Source organism: Pristiophorus japonicus, chromosome 2, assembly GCF_044704955.1.
Source record: "Pristiophorus japonicus isolate sPriJap1 chromosome 2, sPriJap1.hap1, whole genome shotgun sequence".
Classification (NCBI taxonomy): Eukaryota; Metazoa; Chordata; class Chondrichthyes; family Pristiophoridae; genus Pristiophorus; species Pristiophorus japonicus.
This window is the reverse complement of record NC_091978.1, coordinates 67714865-67735719: the sequence shown is the minus strand read 5'-3', so window position 1 is coordinate 67735719 and position 20855 is coordinate 67714865. Positions and strand designations below refer to the sequence as shown.

At 45.0% G+C, this 20855-nt stretch overlaps 1 protein-coding gene across 3 annotated transcripts in view; it reads right to left on the bottom strand.

Moving 5' to 3' along the window:
- The window catches only part of nedd4l (NEDD4 like E3 ubiquitin protein ligase), a 614975-nt gene that overhangs the window by 446945 nt on the left and 147175 nt on the right, over positions 1–20855 (bottom strand). For all 3 annotated transcript variants that reach the window (XM_070867774.1, XM_070867791.1, XM_070867782.1), the window contains exon 2: positions 4611–4684. In XM_070867774.1, coding sequence (XP_070723875.1) covers positions 4611–4684 — 74 coding nt within the window. The remainder of the gene's footprint in view (positions 1–4610; positions 4685–20855) is intronic.

Here is a 20855-nt window from a genome sequence, read left to right as displayed (position 1 = left end):
GATCAAACAGAGAAGGACCCGGATAGTTTGAGAAGTTGGGATGAATGGACAAATGCCAAGTTCTGAGATTGAGAAAGGATAATAACCAGTTGCAATATAAGATGAATACTATTATGCTCCAGGAAATGACACAGGAGTGGTACTTGGAGATACAGCAAGATAAACTGCTGATGCCATCAGCACAGTGTGCGGCAGTGAAGAAAGCAAATAGGATTTTGGGCCATATAAGCAGAGTAATAGATCAAAAAGCTCAAAGTAACTGAGGTTAGGCAGAGCACTCATCTTGTCCCACCCGGTGCACTCGGCACAATTCTGGTTACTGTGTTACGAAAAAGGCATCTGGCTTCAGAGAGGATTAAATAAATAGGAATAGCCACTTGAGTTATGAACCAATTTATACCTTTAGAATAATAATCACAGAATCAAATAATACAGCACAGAAGGAAGCCATTCAGCCCATTCAGTCTGCGCCAACTCTTTCAAAGAGCAATTCAGTTAGTTCCACTCCCCTACTTTTCCCCCCATATCCCTGAAATTTTTTCTCCGTCAAGTATTTATACAATTCCTTTTTGAAGGCGACTATTGAAGCTGTATCTACCATCCCATCAGGTAGCGCATTCCAAATCAGAAACTCTCATTGCGTAAAAAAGGTTTTCCTCCTGTCACCTCTGGTTCCTTTGCAAATCACCTTAAATCTGTCCCCTCTGGTTCTCGACCCATCAGCCACTGGAAACATTTTCTCTTCACTTACTCTATCTAAATCATTTATTACTTTTAACAACTTAATCAAATCTCCTCTTAGCCTTTTCTGCTCAAAGGAGAACAACCCCAGCTTCTCTAGTCTATCCACTAACTGTAATCCCGCATCCCTGGAACAATTCTTGTAAATTTCTTCTATACCCTCTCGAAAGCCTTCACGTTCTTCCTTAAGTGTGGTGCCCAGAATTGGGAAAAATACACCAGCTGGAGCAGAACTAATGTTTTATAGAGGTTTAGTACTACTCCCTGGTTTTTGTACTCTGTGCCTCTCTTTAGAAAGTCCAAATCATTCATGTGTATCAAATACAGTAGTGTTCCTAGTACTGAAACTTGGGGAACGCCACTGTATACCTCCCCGGAGTCCAAATAACAGCCTTTCACCACAAGTCTCTGTTTACTGCCCTTTAGCTAATTTTGTATCCATGATGGAACTGCCCCTTTTATTCCATGGTCTTCAATTCTGCTAGCAAACATAATATGTGGTACTTTATCAAATGTCTTTTGAAAGTCCATATACACATCATCAACCATGCTGCCATCATCCATCCTCTCTGGTACATTATCATAAAACTCAATCAAGTTAGTCAAAGACAATTTGCCCTCAACAAGTCTGTGCTGGCTCTTCTTTATGAGTCCATGCTTATCCAAGTGGCTGTTAATTTTCTCCCAGATTATTGTTTCTAAATGCTTTCCCACCACCGACATTAAACTGACTGGCCTCGAATTGCCAGGCTCCTCTTCTCCCCTTTTTTGAACAAAGGGGTAACATTTGTCATCCACCTGTCCTTTGGCACCAGCCCTGTATCTAAGGAGGATCGGAAGATTGTGCACAGCACCTCCACAGTTTCTACTCTTGCTTCCCTCAGCAAGCTAGGATGCATCCCATCCAGACCAGGTGACTTGTTCACTTTTATTACCGCCAGCCTTTCTAGTTCCTCCTCTTTATCTATTTTTATCTCATCTAGTATCCCAGCAACGTCATCATTTACCACAGCTTTCGCAAAGTCCTCTTCCTTGGTAAACACCGATGCAAAGTACTCATTTAGTACTTAAACCATGCCTTCTGCCTCCACTTTTGTCCCTAATCAACCCCAGCGCTCCTGTGACAACCCTTTTACTGTTGATATGCCTGTAGAAGATCTTTGGATCTCATTTTGTTAGCCACCAGTCTATTCTCCTACTGTCTCTTTGCCCCTCTAACTTCCTTTTCATTTCTCCTCTGTACTTTTTATAGTCAACCCGTTTCTCCCTTGTACTATCAACCTAACAGCTATTATACACCCCCTTTTTCTGCTTCATCCTACTCTTCGTCATCCAGGGAACTCTGGCTTTGGTTGCCCTCCCTTACCCTTGTAGGAATGTATCTATACTGTACAATATAGTCCTTTTATTGGAAGAAAAAGGTTGTGACTAAAAAGGGTAGTAAATCATTTTGTACAATTGACTTCAATAGTAGCAAAAGCAGCGATGAAATATTTTCTGTGCTACAATTCCACCTCGTAAACTGAGGAAAGAAAAAGCCTGCATAGACATGGAAGCAGACTTGAATTGCAGATTGTTACAAATAAAGTTGAAGGGGCTGCTGTTTAGATACAGGTGACTAATTTGCTGGTCAAAATATCCTGCGCCCGCCCCGCCCTCCAAGGACTAAACCCAAAAAAGAAAAAATGCCACAATCATTTGTTTACCAAGACGTCAATGAAAACAAGAGTAAGCAAACATGCATATTAAAATTTTTACACCCGCATGTACAAAACCTTACTTGCATGTCAACACTTGCCACAGTATAAATTCCTATACGTGTATTTATAATAAAAAATAACTTGTGCGAATTTGTCACAATGTAATTTTGCCATCTGGCCAATGGTGGCATTGGAGCTCCTTAATTTTGCAATTCGCAGCTCTTCAGCCTATGAAAAGCTTTTACACTACTCCCCAAATTTCACTGTGTAACTAGAAATATTAAATTATATAAAATAAATATTTAAATTATATGGATTTGTGAAAGGGAAATCATGCTTGACAAATCTTCTGGAATTTTTTGAGGATGTTTCCAGTAGAGTGGACAAGGGAGAACCAGTTGATGTGGTATATTTGGACTTTCAGAAGGCTTTCGACAAGGTCCCACACAAGAGATTAATGTGCAAAGTTAAAGCACATGGGATTGGGGGTAGTGTGCTGACATGGATTGAGAACTGGTTGTCAGACAGGAAGCAAAGAGTAGGAGTAAATAGGTACTTTTCAGAATGGCAGGCAGTGACTAGTGGGGTACCGCAAGGTTCTGTGCTGGGGCCCCAGCTGTTTACACTGTACATTAATGATTTAGACAAGGGGATTAAATGTAGTATCTCCAAATTTGCGGATGACACTAAGTTGGGTGGCAGTGTGAGCTGCAAGGAGGATTCTATGAGGCTGCAGAGCGACTTGGATAGGTTAGGTGAGTGGGCAAATGCATGGCAGATGAAGTATAATGTGGATAAATGTGAGGTTATCCACTTTGGTGGTAAAAACAGAGAGACAGACTATTATCTGAATGGTGACAGATTAGGAAAAGGGGAGGTGCAAAGAGACCTGGGTGTCATGGTACATCAGTCATTGAAGGTTGGCATGCAGGTACAGCAGGCGGTTAAGAAAGCAAATGGCATGTTGGCCTTCATAGCGAGGGGATTTGAGTACAAGGGCAGGGAGGTGTTGCTACAATTGTACAGGGCCTTGGTGAGGCCACACCTGGGGTATTGTGTACAGTTTTGGTCTCCTAACCTGAGGAAGGACATTCTTGCTATTGAGGGAGTGCAGCGAAGGTTCACCAGACTGATTTCCGGGATGGCGGGACTGACCTATCAAGAAAGACTGGATCAACTGGGCTTGTATTCACTGGAGTTCAGAAGAATGAGAGGGGACCTCATAGAAACGTTTAAAATTCTGACGGGGTTAGACAGGTTAGATGCAGGAAGAATGTTCCCAATGTTGGGGAAGTCCAGAACCAGGGGACACAGTCTAAGGATAAGGGGGAAGCCATTTAGGACCGAGATGAGGAGGAATTTCTTCACTCAGAGAGTGGTGAACCTGTGGAATTCTCTACCACAGAAAGTTGTTGAGGCCAATTCACTAAATATATTCAAAAAGGAGTTAGATGAAGTCCTTACTACTAGGGGAATCAAGGGGTATGGTGAGAAAGCAGGAATGGGGTACTGAAGTTGCATGTTCAGCCATGAACTCATTGAATGGCGGTGCAGGCTAGAAGGGCCGAATGGCCGACTCCTGCACCTATTTTCTATGTTTCTATGTTCTAAAAGAGAACATTATGTCTGATTTTAAAATGGAGACTGAACTACATGTGCTTATGCTACTACAGTTACCTCCTGACCCCTTACCCTGCTTACAACAGTGACTACATTCAAATACTTAATTGGCTGTAAAGCACTTTGAGACATCCGGTGGTTGTGAAAGGCGCGATATAAATCTATCTTTCTTTCCCTGAAGATTACACCAAGTCTTGACTCCGAGTGCAGACTATGGGAGATTGACTCATCGATTTATTTTGGAATGACAATGTCTATTTTATAAAATTTTTAAAAGAAGCATTATTTGTAGGCATGTGACAGCCCCTAAGTAATGATATTTTAGTTTCCTTAGGTTTGTTAAAAGATCATTGTCCATTGCATGCATTTCTTCATGGCCAGCTTTTAACCAATCTCAAAGAAAGAAAGACTTGCATTTATATAGTTTCTTTCACAACCACTGGACATCTCAAAGTGCTTTACAGCCAATTAAGTACCTTTGGCATGTAGTCATTGTTGCAATGACAAAGACAATAAGAACCCTGCAAAATGAGTGTATACATTCCATACCTGGCTCCAAAGATGTCTTTTTTGGCCAAATCAATGCCTGAAATAACCTTGACTCTGAGAACACGGCATTCTTCCTGAAAGTAGAAGGATAAAGCAAAATTTAGAAAAAGCCTAGTTTGATAACTGAACATCAAAGGTGCACAAGTTCCAAGTCAGATAGCGGATAATGCCACCACCTGATGACTCGGCATTATAATATCCAGTTTTAGCTGAACTATAAAGACCTGTAAGATGTCAGGCTCGATCCCCAGTCTGTGCTTTTTAAACTGATATCATCTGCAACGGCAGCAGATTCACTACAATTGGCCCAATGGCCTTCAGTTGAAGAGGGGGTAATCAGCTCAAGTTCCCACTCCTGAATGCTATCCAGTGACCTCTGCTGAAATTCTCTCTGAATTTTCAGAACAATAATGCAGATGCTGTGCAGAATAAAACAAATGGAAAAAAGTTTCGAGTTACTTCAAAAATATCAGCATTGAAGAAAATATCTATCATCCAGACTTTGCATTCATGTTCCATACCAACACAGTTCGAACATTTTGCAGTCCTGGTTCACAGCTGTTACTGCAGCACCACCTCAGGACAATTTCAGAACTAGCGTGCCAAGATTTCTTCAAGCACAAATCAGGCATTGCTAAAAGCAGCAAGTTTCTGCCAGCAATCTCTGCTCAGCACACTAAATCACACAAGTTTATACTACTAAAAATCTATTTTATTATGGTCGGAAGTAAACAGTGACAATAGTACAATACAATAGGGAAAATATTGACATAGCAGTTCCATTTAATTGATATTAAAAAAATACAGCCCCAAAACAGATTTAAAAAGCTTCAGCATAAGTCCATTAGTCTGCGCGACAGCTGCAGGAAAAATGCAGGGAGCAGCGCCAGCCCTTAAACATGGCCTTTTTCGATCTTACAAAAGGCCTTTGACACGGTCAACCGTGAGGGTCTATGGAGCGTCCTCCTCCGTTTCGGATGACCCCAAAGGTTTGTCAACATCCTTTGCCTGCTTCACGATGACATGCAGGCCGTGATCCTTCCCAACGGATCCATTACAGACCCAATTCACATCCGGACCGGGGTCAAACAGGCTGCGTCATCGCTCCAACCCTCTTCTCAATCTTCCTCACTGCCATGCTCCACCTCACAATCAGCAAGCTCCCCGCTGGAGTGGAACTAAACTACAGAACCAGTGGGAAGCTGTTTAACCTATGCCGCCTCCAGGCTAGGTCCAAGATCACCCCAACCTTCGTCATTCAGCTGCAGTATGCGGACGATGCCTGCGTCTGCGCACATTCAGAGGCTGAACTCCAGGATATCGTCAATGTATTCACTGAGGCATATGAAAGCATGGGCCTTATGCTTAACATTTGTAAGACAAAGGTCCTCGACGAGTCTGTCACCGCTGCACAGCACTGCCCTCCAATCATCAAGATTCACGGCGCGGCCCTCGACAACGTGGACCATTTCCCATATCTCAGAAGCCTCTCATCAACAAAGGCAGACATTGATGCGGAGATTCAACACCGCCTCCAGTGCGCCAGTGCAGCCTTCGGCCGTCTGAGGAAAAGCGTTTGAAGACCAGGCCCTCAAATCTACCACCAAGCTCATGGTCTACAGGGCTGCAGTAATACCCGCCCTCCTGTATGGATCCGAGGCATGGACGATGTATAGAAGGCACCTCAAGTCGCTGGAGATAAATCACCAACTATGTCTCCGCAAGATCCTGCAAATCCCGCAAATCCCCTGGGAGGACAGGCGCACCAACATCAGTGTCCTCGTTCAGGTTAACATCCCCAGTATTGAAGCACTGACCACACTCGATCAGCTTCGCTGGGCAGGCCACATAGTTCACATGCCAGATATGAGACTTCCGAAGCAAATGCTTTATGTGGAGCTCCTTCATGGTAAACGAGCAAAAAGAGGACAGCGGAAGCGTTACAAGGACACCCTCAAAGCCTCCCTGGTAAAGTGTGACATCACCCCCGACACCTTGGAGATCCTGGCCGAAGACCGTCCGAGGTGGAGAAAGTGCATCCTGGAGGCAGCTTCGAGTCTCAACACAAAGAACGTGAAGAGGCCAAGCGCAGGCAGCGGAAGGAGCGTGCGGCAAACCAGCCCCGCCGACCCCTTCCCTCGACGAATGTCTGTCCCACCTGTGACAGGGTCTGTGGCTCTCGTATCGGGCTGTTCAGCTATTAAAAAGAACTCACTTTGGGAGTGGAAGCAAGTCTTCCTAAATTCCGACGGACTGCTGATGATGATAATTAGTCTGAACCCTGATTTTGTGAGGCGACTCAAGGACTCACAAAATCAAGGGTTGCAAAATTAGACATGGGACCTGTGCCTCAAGTCCTTTGCACCTGATTTTGCAATGCCATTCTGGGATCTGTGTTTTCGGCAGGCATCGAGCAAACAGAACAGCGTAACCTGGAATGGAAGACAATATTGCTGAGAATTTCCTCGGAGCTGGTCGTCCTCAACTGTTGTAGCTTCTCCAGATGTCACCAAGGCAGGTGAGGAAGAGGAAAGGGCCAAGGATAGATGACTGGAGAATTCCAAAAGATGTGGGGGGCAGGAAGAAAAGCCATTGCTGGAGATGCTCGCTCTACGGTTGGACAGGTTAGAATGGAACCCAAGTGAGCTGGACAATGGAGTGGAGATATTCGGGGAGGATGTGGGGGCAGGAAGAAAAGGTATTGCTGAAGATGCTCTCTACAATTGGACAGGTTACACCTGGATAATGGAGTAGAGGTATTTGTGGTGGATGGTATAGTTAACCATGTCAAAGGCTGCAGGGACGTATAAGAATAATAATACACCACAATCACAGAGGATCTCATTTGTGACTATGACTTGGACTGCTTCAATGCTGAGGTAGAGGCAGAGGCCTGATTGGAGAGATTCAAACATGGAGTTGTGGGAAAGATGAGCATGGATTTGGGAGGTGACAACATGTTCAACGACTTTGGAGAGTAAGGAAAAATTGGAAATGGGGCAGTAAATTGCAAGAGGTGTGGAGGATGATTTTATTAACAAAAACATACAAACAATACTGTTCTGTTTACTCTCAGAGGAACACCAGACTAACTATCTACCTCCAAAGCTAATTGTGCAGTAACAATACACAGTTTACCATCCTGATTTAATTTTAGAAAAGGTTTGCATTTATATAGCGCCTTGCACAACCAATGGATGTCCCAAAGCGCTTTACAGTCATATTGTACTTTGAGCTGTAGGAAACGTAGCAGCCAATTCGTGTACAGCAAGCTCCCACAAACAGTAATGTGATAATTACCAGATAATCTGCTTGAGTGATGTTGATTGAGGGATAAATATTGGCCACGACACTGGAGATAACACCCCTGCTCCTCTTCAAAATAGTGACATGGGATCATTTATGTCCATGTCTCATCCGGAAAACAGCAACTCTGACAGTGCAGCACTCCCTTGGTATTGTATGGGAGTGTCAGGAGTGGGATCTGAACCCTCCCTCTCAATTAATATTTCCAGTACTGCAATCAAATTTAACCAAATTCAAAAATAGAGCCCAAATCTTACCCAATATTCATTGTTTTTGGAAAGCAAAAATATCTTATCTACAGCCTCAAACTGCATCCAAAACTACTTGAAATGGAGTGCAACACCTGATTTTAGTCATGTTTACTTTCAGCAGAAATAATGAGGGAAGCTGTATTTTCAGTTTAATCCTATTCCTACGTCTGCAATTTAATTGCTGCACATATTAAACAATAAACAAAAGCCAACAGAAACAAAATGTTAAAATTGGGCTGGATTTTCAGCTTTTTGTGATTTCGGCCATTTCCAGGCGCAAATTGCGGCAAAATCAAAATTTATGGCCGGGTTAGCATTGGTGCCAGAGTGCGCAACTTTCGCCAAATGAAAGTTCACAAGCGTTAGTGCTAACTCCGGCGTTGCAACACAGAATTTGTGCAAAAGTTCTGGCATTAAAAAAAAAAAATCGGCCGTTCTGCACATGCGCAATTTTTTTCTTCTTGCCGCACTTTTGGTCTGCTGTCTGATTGCAAACGCAAATGCAGGGCGTGGCTGCGCGCATGCGCAGTACACCCAGAGCTGAATCAACCATTTTATAATTCAATTTTGATCATGGAGGAGGAGGATAGCAGACAACGTGCCAGGCGATTTACTCAAGAGGCTAACAAAGCTCTTGTGGGGGCTGTGGAGAGCACATGGCAGGAATTATATCAGAAGCGTGGATCTAGACCTCTGCCATCAATTTTTAATAGAATATAGAGGGAAATCATTGAGGAGGTATCTGCATCAGACACAGTGGCCAGGAATGGGAAACAGTGCCAAAAAAATTAAATGGTCTTTCAAGGATCGTTAGAATACAAATTTTATTGATGCACTCCTTTATTATTTCAATTCTAAATCTGGCACACTACTTGTTCTCATTCTTTTGCTGTCTCTCAGCACTCTGTGGGTTGCCTCCTAAAAAGCACGATACATAGGTCATGTCATAGGCGGTCCCTCGAACAAGGATGACTTGTTTCCAGAAGTGTTCACAGATGTTTCAATGAAAGACCCGATGTTCCAGTCCTGAACAATTAATGGGCTGGAAGATGCCTGTGCATTAATTTTTTTTTTTAAAACGCGTGGTGACCTTTGCACATCAGCCATCACACGGGCTCGAACGAGCTCGGCCTTTATCCAGTGGCTGGGGATGAATCAGGACGACTGGAGACCTGCTCTGCTGCACGGACCTAGTGCGCACACATATCGCAGTGTGGGCAGGTCCGTGTTGCCCCTGGGCCCTCGGCTCTTCTGGGCCCCATACCCTCATTCGCCGCACCTTCGCCCACAATGTTCCAGGGCCCAGCAAGGTACCACAAACAGCAATGAGATAAATAAACAAATAACCTGTTTTGCTGGCTGATTAATGATAATGTTAGCCACAACAGCAGGGGGACAATCCCACTCATCTCAATGGTGCCACAAGATGTCCACCTCAGGAGGCTAATCCAAAAGTAGAAATTTGAACATAACTTTCTCTTATTTCATAAATTGGATTACAGCACAATAACATTTCATAGAGGTGAAAGTAACACCAGTTTGTAAATATTTACCTTAAAATCTTTCAATGCACACAACATAGGTAGGCTTAGTTTGATGATCTTTACATATTAAGATTGCTTTCTGAGATCGCATAAGATGTTTCCGCACTTCGATGTCCTTCTGATAAACCACATGCAACTTCCAAGGCCATTAAACAGACAGTATGGTACAAGTGCTCTGGTGGCTATGTGTGTGTGCGACAAGAGCAGATGGACCCTCTGGTAACCATTCCCATTTTCATCTTTGCAGACAAAGTCGGCCCAAAACCACCGCGAACAGATGAGGACAGGCAGCGGTCCGCCTCAGACCCTGCCATTTACGGACCTGGAGGAGCGAGTGGCAGGCCTTATCGGCAGCTCAGGTCGGACAACTGCCACTGGTGGTGCTGACCCCTGCTTGGATATTGAGGGTAAGTCCTGCACACACCCTGGGCTGGGTTGGGGTAATGTGACACAGTGTCTGTGGACTAGGGTTGGGGCAATGTGATGCAGTGTCTGTGGACTACATATAATGGAGTAGCAGCGGTCCTTCAAATGAGCCCGTGCTATGTGACCTTCCTCATGTCACCCTGCCCCCTCCCCTGTTGGTAACCACTCGTCTGTTGTTTTCTACTTCTAGATGAAAAGTCACAGGCGCAGCATCCCTCACATCAACCCTCCACGTCAGGCCATCGTATGATGGAGGAGGAGGAGGAGGAGGAGGAGGAGGAGGAGGAGGAGGAGGAAGAAGAGGAAGAGGAGGAAGGAGGAAGGAGGAAGGAAGGAGGAAGTTCAGAGATCAGTCAACTCCGGGACAGATGCACTCTACACCTTTTTTCCCCACCAGCAAACACCTCGTCTGAGGACGATGATGTGACTTTCTTGGGATTTACCTCTGAGGCTCCTGGGACTAATGGCGTGCAGCAACGCAGTTCTGGTGTTGAATCCTGTATGCCATCTCTCTGGAGGGTGAGTCGGCAAAATCAGTCTGCTGACAGTCAGGCAGATACAGAACTGGACATGGTGGGACTGTCCAGGGAGAGCATCCACCTTACCAGTCAGCTCCTTGATGTCTTGGGTAGGATTCCTGCAATCATCGAGAATCTCACTGCGACCATTACGGAGATAGGGTCGCAGATTGTCAGTGCGAGCCGTGAAACCTGCAAGGCCATCAGTGTCCTCACGAGGCTGGTGGCCTCCACCAGTGACATTAGAGTCCCGGAGAGTGTGGCGAGAAGCCTTTCTGTATATGGTGCATCACGGGCACAGGCACAAGCACCCAGACCCACACCATCTGTGACTGGCGACACCGATGAAAAAGCTCGCCAGTCAGAAGCCGGACCTTTCATGCCACTCGCTGGTCCAGTGTCTCTCCAGGCGGCGTCTCCATGGTCTCTTCCCGCCAACACAGCAGCGCTCTGGCAACTATGCTGCATGCCATCGTGGTGCCACTTTGGGTTGGAGCAGCAGGCAAGGGAGGGGAATTTGGGTAAGGCGGGGTGGCGAAAGCCAGTGATAAAAGACAGTGGGCCAGGGGTTCTGCATTCTGTTGTCTATAACGTTGTTGTTGTTCATTAATCACACTGCTGGATGCAGAAAATTTGTGTTATTGTATTAAAGTTTCAATGTTTCAAAATTAAGTTTAAAAAGTTAGAAAAGTTTACAATGTTTGACAAATTATTTTGTTCACCTTAACCACTCCTATGTCATATCTCATTTGCAGAATAAGAGGGGGAATACTCAGCATGGTGGGATAGAGTGGCTAGGCAATGGTCAAACATGCTGTTCACTCCAAGCAAAGCATTGAATTATGAGCTGCTGACGTAAGGCTTTTGCAGCGGCAAAATTTCCATGATGCCTCCCCTGTAGTTGTGGTGGGGGTGGTGGTGGCTCCTCCAGGCTCCTCCTCCTCCTCCTCCTCCTCCTGAGGTGGTCCTGCAATCCCTATTAGCAAATCCTGTTCCCTCATGATGGCTGAGCTGTGCAGCATGCAGCACACCACAATGAACTCACAGACCTGCTGAAGGGAGTATTGCAGGCAGCATGCAGAATGGCCCCGGGATCAGAAGCGCTACTTGAGCTCTCCAATTGTCTGTTTGACGATGTTGCGTGTGGCTGCATGGTTCTCATTATAGCGATGCTCGGCTTCTGTCTGAGGGTTCCGGAGGGGCGTCATGAGCCAGGTGGCAAGGCTGTAACCTTTGTCCCCCAGCATCTGACCTTGTGGTTGGTGCTGGAACATGAGTGAGACACTGCTCTCACACAAGATGAAAGCATCATGGATGCTCCCGGGATATTGGGTATTGTCTGCCATGATGCGCTGAGTATGGTCGCAGATGATGTGTACATTCATGGAGTGGAATCCCTTTCTGTTTCAGTAAACCTCTCGATTCTGTAAAGGTGCTCGCAGGGCGATGTGCGTACAGTCAAGGGCACCCTGAACCTTGGGGAAGCCAGCAAATCATCCAAAACCGACAACCCTCTCATTTTGGGTCTCTTTGGTCATTGGGAAGTCTATGAAGTCCATTCTGCGTACGTACAGTGCAGTAGTCATCTGGCGAATGCAGAAATGTGTAGCGTGCTGCAAGATGGAGCATATGTCCCCTGCTGATGCCTGAAAGGAGGCGGAGGCATAAAAGGCAAGTGTCACAGTCACTTTAACCTCAACGGGCAGTCCAGTCCTGTTGCCGCTGATAGGCTGTGGATCAGCCTATAGGAGCTGGCATATCTCTGTGACCACCTCTTTTCAGAAGTGCAGCCTTCTAATGCACTATGTCTCAGAGAGCTGCAGGTATGAGCGATGTTCCCTGTAAACCCGTGGGGGGGGGAGGGGGGTGGGGTGGGAAGTCCTCCTCCCCATACGTCTGCGACCTCTTTGATTACGTTGAAAATGATCAGTAAGCTGCCTTCCAGCTCAACGCCATATAAATATAGCAGCCAGGAACAATGGTTGACATTATATAGACCTCATCTTTTAAAATGTCCTTTAAAACAAACTATAAACTCACAAACTTCACCTTGAAAAGTATGCAGTAACACAGCGTCCTTCTCCCAATGCGTTTAAATCACTCAGAACTCGGATTTTCTCCAGCGTTTCCAAGATGGTGCCGTTAGCGCCTCGAGCGCCCGGGGTGCAACTGCTTTTTGCTGGCGGGTTCCTAGGCGGACGCTAAATTGGGCGATAAGCTCGAAACTTACACCTGGGGCACAAGCGCAGCGATGCACATCATCCAAACAGTGAAAACAGCAGGTGGGCGCTAAGTTTTAGTACCGTCACAATTCCACTCGGGCGCAAAATCTTGTGCGCCTCATTTCACGACCAGGCGCTAAATGGGGCACAAATGAACCAAAAATCCAGCCCCTTGTTTTCAACACAATATAATCAGAAGAGGGCTATTCAGAACGCAATACAGAAAGGGAGAACTTGCATTTATATAGCGCCTTGCCAAAGTGCCGAACAATTAAGTGATTACTTTTTGAATTTCAGCGACTGTGACATAGACAGATGCAGCAGTGCACAGCAAGGTCTCACAAGCAGCAGATGGATGAACAACCAGATAGTCGGAGAAGCAACATACGCCAGGAGATCAAGGCCGAAGGTAAAACAAAGAAGTAAAAAGAAATCGAAGTGTGATGTCACAGCCAAGCGGGTCAGTGATTGGCTGGTGGATTAATGAGTATTTTATCTTTTTCTTTTTCTTATCAGTAGCAAAACCTTGGCATTGTTGCCAAATTAAGTTAATTTAAGGGTAAAGTCATGGCAGGAGAGCCCAGACCCATGTCATGCTATGTGGGTAGTCAGGAATACTTCCAGTGTCCCTGACAACGATATGTGCAGGAAGTGTATCCAGCTGCAGCTCCTGACAGACCGCATTGCGGCACTGGAGCTGCGCGTGGACTCACTCTGGAGCATCCGCGATGCTGAGGATGTCGTGAATAGCACGTCTAGTGCGTTGGTCACACTGCAGGTAAAGGTTACACAACCAGAGAGGGAATGGGTGACCATCAGGCAGAGCAGTGGAAGGAAGGTACTGCAGGGGTCCCCTGTGGTCATCTCCCTTCAAAACAGATACACCACCTTGGGTACTGTTGGGGGAAGGCAGCAACAGCTGCCAAATCCATGGCACCAGGGGTGGCTCTGCTCCACAGGAGGGCAGGAAAGAGAGTGCGAGAGCTATAGTAATAAGGGATTCTATTGTAAGGGGAATAGATAGGCATTTCTGTGGCAGCAAACGAGACTCCAGGATGGTATTTGCCTCCCTGGTGCAAGGGTCAAGGATGTCTCGGAGCGGCTGCAACGCATTATGGAGGGGGAGGGGGAACTGCCAGCTGTCGTGGTACATATAGGTACCAATGATATCGGTAAAAAACGGGATGAGGTCCTACAAGCTGAATTTAGGGAGCTAGGAGTTAAATTAAAAAGTAGGGACCTCAAAAGGTAGTAATCTCAGGATTGCTACCAGTGCCACATGCTAGTCAGAGTAGGAATATCAGGATAGCTCAGATGAATACGTGGCTTGAGGAATGCTGCAAGGGGGTGGGATTCAAATTCCTGGGATATTGGAACCGGTTCTGGGGGAAGTGAGACCAGTACAAATCAATCGGTCTGCACCTGGTCAGGACCAGAACCGATGTCCTAGGCGGAGTGTTTGCAAGTGCTGTTGGGGAGGGTTTAAACTAAAATGGCAGGGGGATGTGAATGTATGCAGGGAGGCAGAGGGAAGTAAAAAGGGGGCAGAAGCAAAAGGTAGGAAGAAGAAAAGAGTGGAGGGCAGAGAAGTCAAGGGCAAAAATCAAAAAGTGCCACATTACAACACAAGTCTAAAAGGACAGTGTGTTTAAAAAAAAACAAGCCTGAAGGCTCTGAGTCTCAATTCATGATAAGGTGTATGAATTGACTGAGCAGATAGCTGTTAACTGATATGATGAAATTGAGATTATGGAGTCATGGCTCCAGGGTAAGCAAGGCTGAGAACTCAACATTCAATATTCAGGAAGGACAGACAGGAAGGAAAAGGAGGCGGTTACTGGTTAAAGAGGAGATTAACGCAATAGTAAGGAAGGACATTAGCTTGGATGATGTGGAATCTATATGGGTGGAGCTGCAAAACACCAAAGGGCAGAAAACATTAGTGGGAGTTGTGTACAGACCACCAAACAGTAATAGGGAGGTTGGGGATGGCATCAAACAGGAAATTAGGGACGCGTGCAATAAGGGTACAGCAGTTATCATGGGTGACTTTAATCTACATATTGATTGGGCTAACCAAACTGGTAGCAATACTGTGGAGGAGAATTTCCTAGAATGTATAAGGGACAGTTTTCTAGACCAATATATCGAGGAACCAACTAGAGAGCAGGCCATCCTAGACTGGGTCTTGTGTAACGAGAGAGGATTAATTAGCAATCTGGTCATGTGTGGCCCCTTGGGGAGGAGTGACCATAATATGGTAGAATTCTTCATTAAGATGGAGAGTGACACAGTTAATTCAGAGACTACGGTCCTGAACTTGAAGATAGGTAACTTCGACAGTATGAGACGTGAATTGGCTCGGAGAGACTAGAGAATGATACTTAAAGGGTTAACGGTGGATAGGCAATGGCAGACATTTAAATATCACATGGATGAACTACAACAATTGTACATCTCTGTGTGGCGTAAGAATAAAAAAGGGAAGGTGCTCAACCGTGGCTAATAAGGGAAATTAGGGGAAGTGTTAAGTCCAAGGAAGAGGCATATAAATTAGCTAGCAAATGAGAATGTGTACAGAAGGATTGTGAATGTGGCAGAGGGATGGAGATAGGGAATCATGGGAAAATAGCTAAAGAAATGTCAAGATGCGGACAATTGCAGAATCAACAGAAAAAAAAGGGTTACTGAGAGTTGAGGTTAAACACGGATCACGGGAAAGAAAAAGCAATCACGGATAGGAGAGAGTAACGTAATGGCTTTTACTGATAAGAAGGAAATAGGTTTTACTGATAAGGAAGGAGAATTTAATGAAGCTATAAACAAGCTGACCTCAGGGCCAGCCCTAATTAGGAGACCTCCTCGCCTGCCATTGGACATACTTGGGGGGGGGGGGGCGGAGGAACAAAGGGAGTGGATAGACCAAGTGCTAATCAAGTGTTACGTTTTGAAAATGTATAACTACTGTGTTTTCGCGCTGCAAAGGGGCTTGCCCTGAGGAAGGTGAACAAGCTCTGATTGAGAGTGTTCCTTTGTCTTGACAAGTCCCGCCCGGAGAATCTTCAATAAAGGTCTTTTACAGAAAAGGCAGCAAGGTGTTCGTGTGTCAGTGTATTTGCTGAAACAGATTGAGGGAAAAAGAATCCGTATTAACACAAAAGCAGCAGACCTGAGGACTGGGAAGAAATTTAGAATTCAGCAGAAGAGGACAAAGGGTTTAATTAGGAGGGGGAAAATAGAGTATGAGAGTAAGCTTGCAGGGAATATAAAAACTGACTGCAAAAGCTTCTATAGATATGTGAAGAGAAAAAGATTAGTGAAGACTAATGTAGGTCGCTTGCAGTCAGAATCAGGTGAATTCATAATGGGAAACAAGGAAATGGCAGACAAATTGAACAAATACTTTGGTTCTGTGTTCACTAAGGAAGACATGAATAACCTCCTGAAATTACTAGGGGACTGAGGGTCTAGTGAGAAGTGGGAACTGAGGGAAATCCTTATTAGTCAGGAAATGGTGTTAGGGATACTGCAGGGACTGAAGGCCGATAACTCCCCAGGGCCTGATAGTCTGCATCCCAGAGTACTTAAGGAAGTGGCCCAAGAAATAGTAGATGCATTGGTGGTCATTTTCCAACATTCCATGGATTCTGGTTAAGTTCCTATGGAGTGGAAGGTAGCTAATGTAATCCCACTTTTTAAAAAAAGAGGGAGAGAGAACACAGGGAATTATAAACCTGTTAGCCTGACATCGATGGTGGGGAAAATGCTAGAATCAATTATTAAAGACGTAACAGCAGCGCATTTGGAAAGCAGTGACAGGATCGGTCCAAGTCAGCACGGATTCATAAAAGGGAAATCATGCTTGACAAATCTGCTAGAGTTTTATGAGGATGTAACTAGTGACGTGGACAAGGGAGAACCAGTGGATGTGGTGTATTTGGACTTGCAAAAGGCTTTTGACAAGGTCCCACACAAGAGATTAGTGTGCAGAATTAAGGCACATGGTATTGGGGGTAATGTATTGACATGGATAGAGAACTGGTTGGCACACAGGAAGCAAAGAGTGGGAATAAACGGGTCCTTTTCAGAATGGCAAGCAGTGACTAGTGGGGTGCCGCAGGGTTCATTGCTGGGACCCAGCTATTTACAATATACATGAATGATTTAGACGAAGGAATTGGAGTTTGAAGATGACACCAAGCTGGGTGGCATTGTGAGCTGTGAGGAGGATGCTAGGAGGCTGCAGGGGGATTTGGACAGGTTAGGTGAATGGGCAAATGCATGGCAGATGCTGTAAAATGTGGATAACTGTGAGGTTACCCACTTTGGTGGCAAAAATAGGAAGGCAGATTATCTGAATTGTGACAAATTAGTAAAAGGGGGGGTGCAGCGAGACCTGGGTGTCATGGTACATCAGTCATTGAAGGAAGGCAGGCAGGTACAGCAGGCGGTGAAGGCGGCAAATGTATGTTGGCCTTCATAGAAAGGGGATTGGAGTATAGGAGCGGGGAGGTCTTACTGCAGTTGTACAGGGCCTCGGTGAGACCACACCTTGAGTATTGTGTACAGTTTGGTCTCCTAATCTGAGGAAGGACAATCTTGCTATTGAGGAAGTGCAGCGAAGGTTCACCAGACTGATTCCCAGGGTAGCAGGACTGACATATGAAGAAAGACTGGATCGACTAGGATTATATTCACTGGAATTTAGAAGAATGAGAGGGAATCTCATAGAAACATATAAAATTCTGAAGGGATTGGACAGGTTAAATGCAGGAAGAATGTTCTTGATGTTGGGGAAGTCCAGAACCAGGGGTCACAGTCTAAGGATAAAGGGTAAGCCATTTAGGAGCGAGATGAGGAGAAACTTCTTCATAAGAACATAAGAATTAGGAACAGGAGTCGGCCATCTAGCCCCTCGAGCCTGCTCCGCCATTCAACAAGATCATGGTTGATCTGGCCGTGGACTCAGCTCCACTTACCCGCCCGCTCCCCGTAACCCTTAATACCCTTATTGGTTAAAAATCTATCTATCTGTGACTTGAATACATTCAATGAGCTAGTCTCAACTGCTTCCTTGGGCCGAGAATTCCACAGATTCACAACCCTCTGCGAGAAGAAATTCCTTCTCAACTCGGTTTTAAATTGGCTCCCCCGTATTTTGAGGCTGTGCCCCCTAGTTCTAGTCTCCCCGACCAGTGGAAACAACCTCTCTGCCTCTATCTTGTCTATCCCTTTCATGATTTTAAATGTTTCTATAAGATCACCCCTCATCCTTCTGAACTCCAACAAGTAAAGACCCAGTCTACTCAATCTATCATCAAAAGGTAACCCCCTCATCTCCGGAATAAGCCTAGTGAATCGTCTCTGTACCCACTCCAAAGCCAGTATATCCTTCCTTCAGTAAGGAGACCAAAACTGCACGCAGTACTCCAGGTGCGCCTCACCAATACCCTATACAGTTGCAGCAGGACCTCTCTGCTTTTGTACTCCATTCCTCTCGCAATGAAGGCCAACATTCCATTTGCCTTCCTGATTACCTGCTGCACCTGCAACCTAACTTTTTGGGATTCATGCACAAGGACCCCCAGGTCCCCCTGCACCTCAGCACGTTGTAATTTCTCCCCATTCAAATAATATTCCCTTTTACTGTTTTTTTTCCCCCAAGGTGGATGACCTCACACTTTCCGACATTGTATTCCATCTGCCAAACCTTAGCCCATTCGCTTAACCTATCCAAATCTCTTTGCAGCCTTTTTGTGTCCTCGACACAACCCGCTTTCCCACTAATCTTTGTGTCATCTGCAAATTTTGTTACACTACACTCTGTCCCCTCTTCCAGGTCATCTATGTATATTGTAAACAGCTGTGGTCCCAGCACCGATCCCTGTGGCACACCACTAACCACAGATTTCCAACACGAAAAAGACCCATTTATCCCGACTCTCTGCTTTCTGTTCGCCAGCCAATTCTCTATCAATGCTAATACATTTCCTCGGACTCCACGTACCTTTATCTTCTGCAGTAACCTTTTGTGTGGCACCTTATCGAATGCCTTTTGAAAATCTAAATACACCACATCCATCGGTACACCTCTATCCACCATGCTCGTTATATCCTCAAAGAATTCCAGTAAATTAGTTAAACATGATTTCCCCTTCATGAATCCATGCTGCGTCTGCTTGATTGCACTATTCCTATCAGATGTCCCGCTATTTCTTCCTTAATGATAGTTTCAAGCATTTTCCCCACTACAGATGTGAAACTAACCGGCCTATAGTTACCTGCCTTTTGTCTCCCCCCCTTTTTTTAAACAGAGGCGTTACATTAGCTGCTTTGCAATCCGCTGGTACCTCCCCAGAGTCCAGAGAATTTTGGTAGATTATAACGAATGCATCTGCTATAACTTCCGCCATCTCTTTTTATACCCTGGGATGCATTTCATCAGGACCAGGGGACTTGTCTACCTTGAGTCCCATTAGCCTGTCCAGCACTACCCCCCTAGTGATAGTGATTGTCTCAAAGTCCTCCCTTCCCACATTCCTGTGACCAGCAATTTTTGGCATGGTTTGTGTGTCTTCCACTGTGAAGACCGAAGCAAAATAATTGTTTAAGATCTCAGCCATTTCCACATTTCCCATTATTAAATCCCCCTTCTCATCTTCTAAGGGACCAACATTTACTTTAGTCACTCTTTTCCGTTTTATATATCTGTAAAAGCTTTTACTATCTGTTTTTATGTTTTGCGCAAGTTTACCTTCGTAATTTATCTTTCCTTTCTTTATTGCTTTTTTAGTCATTCTTTGCTGTTGTTTAAAATTTTCCCAATCTTCTAGTTTCCCACTAACCTTGGCCACCTTATACACATTGGTCTTTCATTTGATACTCTCCTTTATTTCCTTTGTTATCCACGGCTGGTTATCCCTTCTCTTACCGCCCTTCTTTTTCACTGGAATATATTTTTGTTGCGCACTATGAAAGAGCTCCTTCATAAGTCCTCCACTGTTCCTCAATTGTGCCACCGTTTAGTCTGTGTTTCCAGTCTACTTTAGCCAACTCTGCCCTCGTCCCACTGTAGTCCCCTTTGTTTAAGCATAGTACGCTCGTTTCTGACACAACTTCCTCGCCCTCAATCTGTATTACAAATTCAACCATACTGTGATCACAAATTTTACTAGGAGATCGTTTATTTTTTCTGTCTCATTACACAGGACCAGATCTAAGATAGCTTGCTCCCTTGTAGGTTCTGTAACATATTGTTCTAAGAAACAATCCCGTATGCATTCTATGAATTCCTCCTCCAGGCTACCCCGTGCGATTTGATTTGACCAATCGATATGTAGGTTAAAATCCCCCATGTCTACTGCCGTTCCTTTTTCACAAGCCTCCATTATTCCCTTGATTATTGCCCGCCCCACCGTGAAGTTATTATTTGGGGGCCTATAAACTACGCCCACCAGTGACTTTTTCCCCTTACTATCTCTAATCTCCACCCACAATGATTCAACATTTTGTTCATTCGAGCCAATATCGTCTCTCACAACTGCCCTGATATCATCCTTTATTAACAAGCTACCCCACCTCCTTTCCCTTCTTGTCTATCTTCCCGAATCGTCAGATACCCCTATATGTTTAATTCCCAGTCTTGGCCACCCTGCAACCATGTTTCTGTAATAGCCACCAAATCATACCCATTTGTCATGGTTTGTGTCGTCAACTCATTTACTTTATTTTGAATGCTGCGTGCGTTTAGGTAGAGTGTTTTAATACTAGTTTTTAAACCATAATTTTTAGTTTTGACCCCTCCTGCAGCCCCTTTATATTCAGTGGCCCATTTTGTTTTTTGCCTTGGGTTTCTCTGCCCTCCACTTTTACTCATCTCCTTTCTGTCTTTTGCTTTTGTCTCCTTCACTCAGAATTGTGAACCTATGGAATTCTCTACCACAGAAAGTTGTTGAGGCTAGTTCATTATATATATTCA